The sequence below is a fragment of the Vitis riparia genome, chromosome 16 (assembly GCF_004353265.1).
Source record: "Vitis riparia cultivar Riparia Gloire de Montpellier isolate 1030 chromosome 16, EGFV_Vit.rip_1.0, whole genome shotgun sequence".
NCBI lineage: Eukaryota > Viridiplantae > Streptophyta > Magnoliopsida > Vitales > Vitaceae > Vitis > Vitis riparia.
This window is the reverse complement of record NC_048446.1, coordinates 3,976,536-3,989,422: the sequence shown is the minus strand read 5'-3', so window position 1 is coordinate 3,989,422 and position 12,887 is coordinate 3,976,536. Positions and strand designations below refer to the sequence as shown.

General features: G+C 35.5%; 1 protein-coding gene across 1 annotated transcript; it reads left to right on the top strand.

Annotated features, from left to right (window-relative positions):
* The first annotated feature begins 1,238 nt into the window (after nucleotides 1–1,238).
* LOC117932979 (stilbene synthase 4-like) lies at nucleotides 1,239–2,912 on the top strand. The gene is made up of 2 exons (XM_034854319.1): nucleotides 1,239–1,507; nucleotides 1,699–2,912. Exons 1-2 carry the CDS (start codon nucleotides 1,330–1,332, stop codon nucleotides 2,697–2,699), a joined length of 1,179 nt encoding a protein of 392 aa, XP_034710210.1. The 5' UTR covers nucleotides 1,239–1,329; the 3' UTR covers nucleotides 2,700–2,912.
* The last annotated feature ends 9,975 nt before the right edge of the window (nucleotides 2,913–12,887 follow it).

The following is a 12,887-nucleotide window of genomic DNA, read 5'->3' as shown; positions in this document are numbered from 1 at the left end:
ATAAGTATGGCCCTCACCAAGTAGGGAGGCCCATATGTACTTAGGTTTCATATATACTAATTTAATTTTAGTAGATAGATTAATTTTAATTATCTTATTTTTGAATTTCATTTGACTCATTATTGAAAATATAAAAGCAATCATGGTAATTTTCTTAATTAATTAATATTTTTTTATATCCTTTTATATAATAGATAAATAAATAAAAAAATATTTTTCAAACAAAAAATAATAATCAGACATATATCATAATTTCTTTTATATCTTTAAATACATTTAAACTACATAGATCATTATTTTAGTAATAAATGAAATAAATTTATTTCAAGTTCGGCATACTATCGTAATTTTTTTTAATAAAGTAACTTTAATATTTGTATTATTATTTATTTTATAATTTATTGAAGCTTTTTTTTTTTTTAAATATTTTTATAAATTTTGATTTTTTTTTTAAATGGATCTTTGATTGAGACATAGGCCATCATCGGCAAAGAATCTCCATAATTACAGCTCAATAGTTAGTGTATCCTCCTTGGACTGCATATTTGATCTGATTTTCATAATTTTTTTTTAAATCATGATTGGTTAAAAATCATAATTTAAAAAGGAAAATTCAAATAGGTATTATATGGCCTAAAAAATTATACACTAAAAAGCCTTTCATTCAAAATGTAGGAAATTTAAAATTAATTAGAAAGTGTCATTTTTATCAATCATATTTTTCTCTCAAGTGATATTTGATATCAACATTATTCAAAGAAGTTCCGATATTAATAACTTTGATTAAAAAATTATTAATTTATGACTTGAATATATAATCTACGTCAGTATAGATTTTCTGTATTAATATCGATCTTTAGCTTGGTCCAGCCGGCAGCTGCTAGCCCAGCATGTGATAAATATGGGTCCTTGTCCCTGCAAGTCAAGAATCCCAACTCAATGGCCAAGTATTAATTATTGTACTTGGGGCCCACATGGACACTACCAACTTGGAGTCAAAAAGGGAAAGCTTCCAACTACTTACATGAGCTGAAGACAAAGAGAAAAGAGTTATAAAGGAAGAAGAAAGACAAAAAGAAAAATAAAATAATGGAAACGGAAGCCTACCAAGTTGGAAATCAAACCCCATGTCACTGGATTATTCAAATGCACACCCACATACATGCAAGTGGATGAGAGTTGGTGAGACAAAGCATTTGTGGTGATTATAAATACCAACCTCAAGACACAACTTTGGCCAGCCAGCTCCAAGCAAGCTCCTCAAATTTCATTTCTCTTTCCTTCTTCAAATTTGAAGCTTCGATTTCAGTAGTCATCACACACTAATCAATGGCGTCTGTGGAGGAAATTAGAAATGCTCAGCGTGCCAAGGGTCCGGCCACCGTTCTAGCCATTGGCACAGCTACCCCGGACAACTGTCTGTACCAGTCTGATTTCGCCGATTACTATTTTCGGGTCACTAAGAGCGAGCACATGACCGAGCTCAAGAAGAAGTTCAACCGCATCTGTAAGTACAATTTTAACATCCTGTGTACTCGTTTTAAATTAATTCAATGCATCTGTGCGCGATGGTATGAGCAGAATAAGCTTTTATATTGTACTAAGACGAATTTTTTTACACTCACTTGAACGATGTTGATCATCTTGAACAATGAATGCCTTGAGCTCACATATTACTCCTCTTTAATTTATATACAGGTGATAAATCCATGATCAAGAAGCGTTACATTCATTTGACCGAAGAAATGCTTGAGGAGCACCCAAACATTGGTGCTTATATGGCTCCATCTCTTAACATCCGCCAAGAGATTATCACTGCTGAGGTGCCCAAGCTTGGCAAGGAAGCAGCATTGAAGGCCCTTAAAGAGTGGGGTCAGCCTAAATCGAAGATCACCCACCTTGTATTTTGTACCACCTCAGGTGTAGAAATGCCTGGTGCAGATTATAAACTGGCTAATCTTTTAGGCCTCGAACCATCTGTCAGAAGAGTGATGTTGTACCATCAAGGGTGCTATGCAGGTGGAACTGTCCTTCGAACTGCCAAGGATCTTGCAGAGAATAATGCAGGAGCACGAGTTCTTGTGGTATGCTCTGAGATCACTGTTGTTACATTTCGTGGTCCTTCTGAAGATGCTTTGGACTCTTTAGTTGGCCAAGCCCTTTTTGGTGATGGGTCAGCAGCTGTAATCATTGGATCAGATCCCGATATCTCGATTGAACGACCACTCTTCCAGCTTGTTTCAGCAGCGCAAACATTTATTCCAAATTCAGCGGGTGCTATTGCCGGCAACTTACGTGAAGTGGGTCTCACCTTTCAATTGTGGCCTAATGTGCCTAGTTTGATATCTGAAAACATAGAGAAGTGTTTGACTAAGGCTTTTGACCCAATTGGTATTAGTGACTGGAATTCCTTATTCTGGATTGCTCACCCAGGTGGCCCAGCTATTCTTGATGCGGTTGAAGCAAAACTTAGTTTAGATAAACAAAAACTCAAAGCAACAAGACATATTCTAAGTGAATATGGGAACATGTCAAGTGCATGTGTCTTGTTTATTTTGGATGAAATGAGAAAGAAATCGCTCAAGGAAGGAAAGACAACCACAGGTGAAGGACTGGATTGGGGTGTTTTGTTTGGCTTTGGGCCAGGCTTGACCATTGAGACCGTTGTGCTACATAGCGTTCAAATGGATTCAAACTAAGTGAAATGATAGGAAAAATGATTCACGAGCCATGTTCTATTAATCAAATATAGATAGTAAAGATATATCACCATGAAATCATCTTTACTTAGAATTTATTATTTGTTATTTATCGTTGTTGGAGGACTTTTTCAGAGACCTCAAGTTAAAATCATTGTTTACCCTTGTGTATGTTATCAAAATGAAAGAAATAATGGATTTCTGTTTTGTTTAGGCATGCAAGTAAAATTTTCCAACATATTCCTTTTCCCGTGTTGATTTAGTTTGAGTTCTGCTTGAAAACCCCATGTAAGAATTTTCTTTTCTTTCCAAAAAGATCTTATCCAACTCAAGCCTTAAAAGTGACGCGGACTATTCATTTGAAAAATATGGAAACCAAGTTGGGTCTATAGTACATATAAATTAAATAAGATGGCCACCACAGCAACGAGGGTGACGTCTACTGCTACCTGAACATGCTGTAAGAAAAATATTACCTTTCATATGTCCTATTCCATAAGTTACTTTTGTAGCTGAGAAAGCTCTTTTAATCAAATAGCATTTTTTTTCATATTTAAACTCCTAAATAGAATTTTATTTTTCAAACAATTAAAAATAATTTAAGAATTATACTCTTTTTTTGTTTGTTTTGCAGCCTTTTTTATAGTCCCTATTTCAGTAAAGTTCTCATACAAATTTCCAGAAAAATTGGACTCCATATAATTCGGACTTGAGTAATTTGAATAGAAAAATCTTCCTTTGGTGAAAATGATTTCAATATTTTTTATGTTTTATTCATTTAGTTTTCGTTTCTTCTAGTCTAGCAATCCTTTCAGAAGACACTGACTTTATCATCTTTGCAGTCAACTAAAAGTGAAAAAGTTATGAATTATTTTCCTTATTATTTTATTTAAAAAACTTCAATAAATATGTTTATTATAGAAATGTGTGGAGTCTCCTTCTCATAAGTTTAAAATGTGAAAATGTGTTCTACACAAAAATTTCTTAAGTTGATGAATTAATTTGCAGCCGGACGGCTGATGCTGAATTTGTCACTCCCCACCCCCCCCCCCCCCCCCCCCCCCCCCCCCCAAAGAGCATTCTGATATAATTTAAATCAGCATGAGATCGTTGAACAAGTCCGAAATTGGATTCTATGGGAGCTAGTACTATCCTATGGGTCTTAATGGTCCGTTCTCAAACTCATACACCTTGTTGGCATGGTCTATGACAATTAGATTGACTCTAGGTTTATTTTTGGGCATAAGGGTGTTTTGAAAATTATACAAAGTTGCATAGGGGTTAGTGAACAAAGTCTTTGGAATTGGCTAATTGATTAATTAGATTATTATATTAGGTTAATTAATCAATTAGGACCTGTTTTGAGATAGATTAAGTGACCCAAGCCCTTAATGGGCTCAAGTCACTTAAGTCGAGTTGGAGAACCTTATAAATACCCCTTAGAGGTCTATCACTTTTTCAGATGTGAGTCATCTTCCACTATCTAGAGAGAGAGTCATAGCCTCCATCCTCACTTTCTCCCAACCAGTTGTGCACCAAGTTTAAGGAAGAGCCATCAAGCAAAAGATCTTAGGTATATTCAAGACCTCTAACAACTTTTATTTTCATCTTTATTGTATGGATTAGACTTGGGAATGTCCAAATCTCAAGTGATGTTTTCTAATGAACATTTTGAATCCTATTAATGTTTAAAATTGCAATTTTTATATTGTTCATGGGATTTAGAAAAGCCTAAAATGTTTTGCATGTAGTTAATTTGATTCTAGGATATGGAATTGAGAGATCCAAGACAGGTTTATCTCTCTTTGATACCTACCTTTGCACCCTTAATGAGTAAGGTGCTACCACTACACAATTAGAATAAATGTGTCAAGCTCAAACTTTTGTTGAGCTTAACTCAAGATACCACCTTTGCCTTCTTCATAACTTCATTTGTTTTCCAATTAGTCTCATCTTTGTGCCAATAAGTACCTTTAGTTGAAAATGAAGTCTTGATCATCTTATCATTGTGTTTTCATATGATACTAACATCTTGTCACATTTTTTCTAAATCTAGTCCAATAACTTCTTTATCATAAAGCTCTTCATGACATTACTCCACCATCACAACTCCAACTAACATTGCCTTCCCAATCTAAGTGTATAAAATGTTTCACCTTTTTTCTTTTTATAGCTATCAAAACATCTTTATTAATATTTATAATATCATTTTTTTTGTAGAAAAGTTATAACCCACAATGCTTGGAGCTGTCAAATAAATTAAACTCCCTCCTCAACTTTAGAGCATGCTTAACATTAAATAATGTCCTTACAACACTATCAAACAACTTCACTTTCCTAGTACCAATCCTAATGGTTTTAGAGCTTGAACCAATTTCTATTAAATCATTACTAGCATTACATTCCTAATAGGTATCAAACCACTTCTTATATGGGCCCATATGAAATGAACATCGAGAATCTAAAATCCAAGAGTTACAAAAACTTTCATCAACTATAATAGAAAGAACATCACCTTACTTATCAAACTTTTTATCAACAATATTAGTAGATTTCAAGGTCTTTTGAAATTCAAGAATTTTCTTTTCTTCTAGGTGCTTTGTCATTTTTTTCACAATACCTCGTGATTCATCCCTTTTATGGAAATAATAACCCTCTACATCCCTCTAATAGTTTGATTGGAAATGATCAACTCTCCTATCTTAATATCTCCTTCATGATTTACTCCTATCACAATGTGATTTAGACTTCATCATAAGAGCTTGTTCAGTATGAAACAAACTACTTACTACTTAATAATTTTTGTCTCTGAACGAGCAGTTAACACCTCATCCATAGTAAACATTATCTTTCCAACTAAAAAGCATACTTACCAATGTCTTAGATGATCTGGGTAAGGATGCCAATAAAAGAATAGTTTTTCATCAATGTTGACCTTTACACTCAACCAATGGGTCATTGTGGACCCGCATTTTTCACGTGCGTCCCCACTCGATCGGCGAGACTCGCTTTTTATTTGTGAAAAAATATTTAGTTTTGGAAAAATTGGAGCCGCCACCTATTTTATTTTTATTTTAAAGGGAAAATAAAACAAGAAAGAAAAACCCTAAAAGTGACTCCTTAGTTTTGGAAAAAGCATGTCTTTGGGAAACCTGAGTCTAGGTCCGAGGATCAAGTTACTTATTGGGAAGGTACCTCTAAAAGGTAGCACCCCTCTAAGCCCTATAAAGGTCTCTACTGACTAAGTTGAGGGAAACGTGGCAATTAAATAGTTGATCATGGATACCTAAGTAAGCAAGGTTGATTTTAAAAAAAATTGCATGCTAAACAAGATAAGAAGACAATAAAGGAGAGTTAGGGTGCGCACCTGAATCGCTTCTTGAGCGCTATTATAAAGCATCAATGCTTAGTGTAGATGATATATCACACAAAGTGTTTTATCCAAGCAAGTCAAGCATATATCAAAACACCCAAGAATCGCATCATGTATGGATATAGTCATCAGTAACATATGTGTCTATAGAATTCTCAAAAATAGGTGTGAAGGAGCGTACTTGGATAGCAAGCTAAAACGCCTCTATGGGAAACAAGATTGCTTAATGATAGGTGCATAATAATCTCACGTATCTCAAAGAGAAAGCGCAATTAATCAAATATCGGACAAACACTATCGAAGAAGATATCATGAATGTCGGGCCCTCTCCAAAGCCCTAATCAATTTCGCATGAGTTGATTCTATGAATTCCATTGTTTGGAATCATGAAAGTTATTCATGCTTGTGAAAAATCAAGAAGATCAAGAAAATGGTTGAAAGTCAAAGAAAGTAGTGAAAGTGCATGCCGAGAGGAAAAATGGCAGCAAGGGATTATTAAAGATGGATTTTTTAATGATGAGAATATTTAGTTGAAAAATGATTCAAAAATTCAATTTAAAAACAATAAATTCCCAATCAAAGAAGCAAATAGAGGAGGAGGTGGAACGTCGGCCGGACAGAATTCCGGATGTGAGATATCCGGAGAAGGTGGAACGTTGGCCGGACATTCCGGATGTGAGACATCCGGAGAAGGTGGAACATCGGCGGACAGAATTTTGGATGTGAGATATTCGGAGAAGGTGGAATGTCGGCGGGACAGAATTCCGGATGTGAGATATTCGGAGAAGGTGGAACGTTGGGGCCGGACAGAATTTCGGATGTGAGATATCCAGAGAAGGTGGAATGTCGGCAGGACAGAATTCCGGATGTGAGATATCTGAAGAAGGTGGAATGTCGGTGGGACAGAATTCCGGATGTGAGATATCCGGAGAAGGTGGAATGTTGGCGAGACAGAGTTCCGGATGTGAGATATTCGGAGAAGGTGGAACGTTGGGGCCGGACAGAATTCCGGATGTGATATATCTGGAGAAGGTGGAATGTCGGCGGGACAGAATTCCGGATGTGAGATATCCGAAGAAGGTGGAATGTCGGCGGGATAGAATTCCGGATGTGAGATATCCGGAGAAGGTGGAATGTCGACGGGACAGAATTCCGGATGTGAGATATCCGGAGAAGGTGGAACGTTGGGCCGGACAGAATTCCAGATGTGATATATCTAGAGAAGATGGAACGTTGGCCGGACAGAATTCTTCCCATTCCAAGAGTTCCAGAAATTGATGCCTAACGGAGACAGGGTACCCAAAAAAAAAAAAGAAACTAGAAAAAGAAAAGAAAAAGAAGAAACAAATACAAAGAGAAAGAGCTCCAGAAAACAGAGTAGAGATAAGAAAAAAAAAGAAAAAAAAGAATAACCAAGCCAAGCCACATTCCATTGCTTTGTCAATGGGCTTGGAATGGTGAGAGAGGTACGAGCAGATTCTAGCGAACAAGTATAGCCATAGTTCTCATGTAATGCAAAGGAAATTAAAAAAATAGAACCTTTCACCCCTAAATCAAAATTAGAGAACTCCAAAGAGACAAATCAACAACATCTATAGAAGCAATCAAGTACCAATGTAGACAAACATATGACCTCCGTCATTCTACCCCTTAGCATCCAAACGAGACTCAAAATCCAACGAAAATTCATACATCAAAAGGATAATCGGAATCAAGAAGGGGTCTACAGTAAACATACCTGGAAACACTTCCTTTCGGTGAGAAAATCTCCCTTAGTTTTTGCATTCTCAGATTTTTCCCACTAGTCTTTTCCGTGCTTCCTTCCTCTTCCCTTGACAACCTCTCTCTCTGCCCTTGACAAATTAAGAATCCTCCCAATCTGCTGGCCTCCCCCCAAAATCCCCTTTTTTTCTTTCCTTTTTATGCAATGCATGCCTTCCTTTTAGTGCCAGATCTTGGTATCGAATCCCCTTGCTATTCGTGTCTCCCATTAAAAAATCATAAAATCTCGCCTTTCTTTCCATGTATCTGTCTGTCCATGGAGATTGCATCTCTCTAAAAATCCTTTTCTGTATGGAAGTTTCCATATATTCTTCTATGGGCAACAATCTCTTCCTTTTCCTAAAATTTTGGTGATCTTCCCTCCAAATAGATGGCAACCATTTCCTCATGCAAGAAATAAAATAAAGATAAAAATAAAAAGAAAAATAAAGTAAAAATAAAATAAAGATTAAAATCAATAAATATCATGAAATTGAAAATCAAAAGAAATTTAAATCACACACCTAAAAATAAAAAATAAAAAATAATTAAAACAAAAAAATAAAAATCAGCCACATGCAAGCCATACGAGCTATGTAACCACCAAAAGAATATGAGTCATGCAACCATGCAGAAACACGAGCCACGCAACTATGCAAAAATACGAGTCATGCAACCATGCAAACCATGCAAAAACATCTAAAGGTGACCTAGGGTGTGTCTTAGTGCGCTAGGGCGAACGAAGTGGACCAAGTGTGCTTAAGTGGGCCTAAGTGGGTGCCTAATGAACTAGGTGTCTCAAAGTGATTGGGATATTGTCTAAGTGACCTAAACATGCTTAAGAACTATTCTAAAAAGGAATGGAAAGCTTAAGTCTAAATCAAAACTGCCAAGGGTCACAATAAAGGGATTAGGCAATCCCTTAACCAGAGTCTCCAAGGTGACTCAAGAAAGGTAAGTAGCGTGAGTAGATATGGGCCACCAAGGAGCTACTGTAAAGTATCGAATAAGTATCTAATAAGACATGTGTTAGGAGGACAAAATTGAGGGTCTACAGTCATACACTTATTAAATTTATTTATATAAATGTGAACATCAGTTCTTTCATCCATATTCAACTTATATAATTGTTTATTCAAATATAGCCTATTTGTTAAGGGATTTTGATATATCAATTTTCTTTAACTTCTTCCTTAAATGAGAAAGATATTTCTTATTCAAAACAATATATTTTATTTTATGAGTCAAACTTAAACGACTAGTACCTACCACTCTTATGATTCTTCTCTTTTTTCATTCATCATGTTCTCTAGTTTCTTACCTAGTAACACTTTTAAAAGTCCTTGTTGCACCAAACCATCTCTAACAGTACCATGCTAGATACTAATATTATTATTTCCATCAAAGTACTTGATTCGTTCCCAATTGGTGTCTCAGCTGATTCATGTCTAGCTGGTGCTCCTTGACTGAGGGAGTGATCAACAAAATTTATAACCTATATCACCATGCATTAGGATAGCTTTAGCTAATATAGCATAGTGGCTCTAGGATCGTTCACTGGGAAGGGTTTTCAACTCATAACTGATACCAATTCAAAGTTAAATTGGTGATTTTTCATTTCAAGGTTAGCTTAAGAAATAAAACACAAACTTTGTTTAAATGAGGTTTTGTTTAAAGCTAATTAAAAAGAAAGTAATGGAAATTACTTATGAAGAAAAACATTCCTTGGAGGTTTGGGTTCACAGCGGAGGTTCCTTATGCAAAAACAGAGCTCCGATCATTTGGTTCATTTCCTCGCATTAGAGAATTAACATATAGTCAATTCTCTAACCGGTGCTGTACAGAGGTATCCTTTAAATGGATTTCAGCTCTAATTTCCTCTCATTGATGCAACTTGCAATGGCTCGTGCCTCTCACCTAGCATTTGCCATTCAAGGTGATCTTTAACTTTGGACTTCCCTTCTCAAGCTCGCAAGAGATAACTAATGGATGTCTCCTTGGAGTCCAAAAGCTTACCAAGTGTTGGCAATTCTAGAAAATCCTACCTTCAAGTCACTTCCCAAAAGCTCGCAAGAGGAAAACTAGTGCATCTCCATGGACGGAGATCACTTGCTTTACCAAGTGTTGACTCAAGTGAATTGAAAGTGTTTTAAGTTAACTAAAAACATAGAAATCATTAAAGGATCACACTTTCTCTTCTTTAATGACTGAAACCACAAAGCTACTAATTTTTGCACTTGGAACCTTTCCCGGCAACCTTAGCTCCAAGGAACTAAAAGTCTAGCCACTCATTCTCTGAGGAAACTTCCTCAGAGCTTGTTTGGCTAAAAAGAAAACTAACGAGAAAACAAATATATGAAGGAAAAACAGAGCAAGTGCTCTATAAAATATATTTCTTCCTTCTGCTGATTACATAATATCCATTGTAAAGAGAATTACAAACTATATATAAGAGGTTATTCACCCCTTTTGTTCTTGCTTAAAGACTAAGGAATCCTATGATAGGTGGATTACAAGGAGAGTTTGGGGATTTAGACATCAAATATCTAAAGCAAAATATCTCAAGATGTCGGTCGAAAATATCAGGAAGTTTCAGGAGAACTCCGCGACACTGTATACTGAGAGAAAAACTCTCCGGGTAAGCGCTATCAGAGGATCCGGATATGTCTGACTGGAGAAGTTGAAACGTCCTCCTCTCCCATCCGGATGTGAGATATCCGGATGTGAAATGTCGGCGGACGAAATTCCAGATGTGAAATGTCGGCGGAGGTGGAATGTCAGCCGGATTGAATTCTTCCCTGGGATAGACTGAGCTATGTCGCAAGGGGGACCGTCTGCGTGTGCAAGGTGTAGGGACCCCTCTCCCGGATGACACGGAGCACACAAGGCTATCTGGATCAACTCCATCCGGATTCCCCTAGAGGACATGTGGTGCGCTCCCCTATCCGGACTCTCTCATGGAGAAGCACACAACACTTGTGAACATCACACCCGGACGATAGCAGATCTTATCCGGATGTGTTGTCCGGATCATTGACTAAAGTGAGCAAGCCTTGCTACGTCATTTGGACAGCCTACCACAGACCATGTTCCGCCGCCATCCTGTCCGGATGGCCTCTCCGGACATCTTTTACTCCTTGCATTCCAGATTTGCTTATGGTAAAGGACTTCAAAGCTTCGGTTCTTCATGTTTCTGAGCTTTCCATTGCTTTGCCATGGATTCCAAAGAACTCTCCTCAATCTTTGATTTCTTTGGTGATCAAAAAGCTATCAAAACACCAAAACTTAACACAATTTGATTAGAATTGATTGCAAGGGTCCTTAATATGTTAATTGGGTTAAAAGGTGATAACTACTACTCAAAAGTGTTTATAAGAGTTAATTACAAGCTATGAAATAGCACTTTTTGAGTAGTAATCAATACTCAATATCATACATTATGTGAAACATCATTTTCTAAATAGATTTCCATGGTGATTATAACTATCTCTAACAGTATCATGCTAGATACTAAAATTATTCTTTCCATCAAAGTACTCAATATCATACATTATGTCAAACATCATTTTCTAAATAATTTTCCCATGATCTTCACAACATGACTCTTGTACCACTTGTTAGGAAATCACAACACCCAAACACACTAAGAAACATAAAGTGAAATAGAAAAGTCAAAAGATTTGCATGGTTCTACATAATCACCTACATCTATGGGAAAGAGGAATCAAATTTATTAATAAAGTTAAAAAATACACAACCAAACTCTCTCAACGTATTTCTACCCAAACTCTGATATACACGTTGTCTATCTTTGTTCATTTTTCGTTTACTTTTTCACTCTCTTGAAATCCTATATAAAACCACATATCTATAAAGTTGTATAGATTAATCCTAAACGATAAGTTTCCGAATCCTACTCAATGTTATAAGGATAATTTATCTAAAACCTAAACTCTATGAATATTGACTTTAGTAAAAATAAAAAAATAAAAAATTTGAGTCAAAATTACCAACACATAAGGCCCATTCTATTGACTTTCAAATAATATAGCAAGTGTATTCTCAAATGCTTCTAAACAAATTCTTTATATCTCTTTCTTTACTTTAGATCTTGAGTTCATAATTAACCCAAAATAATATATAGGTAAATGTATGTGAATATTATGTATGAATAAGAAAGATGATCCAACTTATTAATTTATAAACGACATCAACAAAGTATTGCTCATTATAAAACTCTTGATCTAATTAAGTTAATACTCCTACATTGTCTCAATTCAATCTAAATATCAATAAGAAATAATGTAGTGTGATCATAGATTAAAATATCACAAAAAGTCATTGAAATATCAAATATTTTTAAGTATATCGACTATGACGATTATGATACAAGGAAGAGATAATTGGTGGAGAGGTGAATTTTGGAATAATTTCATTGTTTTTTTTTTTCCAGGATTTCCATGGTATCACATTGGCACAACACCTAAACTCTATTTTTAAGGCATAAAAGGGAAAGGGGTCATTAGTATGGCCCTCACCAAGCAGGGAGGTAGGAATGGAAACGGGGCGGGTTCGGGACGGATCACCCCCATCCCAACCCCACCCCGTTTATTAAAAACAATTCCCATTCCCGCCCAGTTTAACTTTTTTTTTTTAAATCACTTTTAAAATTTTTAATTACATTAAAATAAATATATTTTATAAATAATAAAATTATTATATTTTTTATAACTTATTTTATTAAATTTTTTTATTATTATCTATATATTAAAAATAGTAAAATTAAATTTTAAATTAAATTAATTTTAAAATTTAAATTAATTTTAATTTTAAAATTAATTATATATATAATTAGTGCAGGGCGGGGCAGGATGGGGCAATACCCGAACCTGCCCCTGGTTTAAAAAAAAATTTCATACCCGTTCCAAACCCGTTTATTAAAATTAAACCCCGTCCCATTAGGGGCGGGTACCCGAAAAAACCCGCCTTATTGCCATCTCTACAGGGAGGCCCATATGTACTTAGGTTTCATATATACTAATTTAATTTTAGTA

Coding starts and splice junctions, on each gene's coding strand:
- LOC117932979 (XM_034854319.1), top strand. CDS start 1,330: ATGGCGTCTGTGGAGGAAATTAGAAATGCTCAGCGTGCCAAGGGTCCG. Junction 1,508..1,698: donor GAAGAAGTTCAACCGCATCT/GTAAGTACAATT, acceptor ATTTATATACAG/GTGATAAATCCATGATCAAG.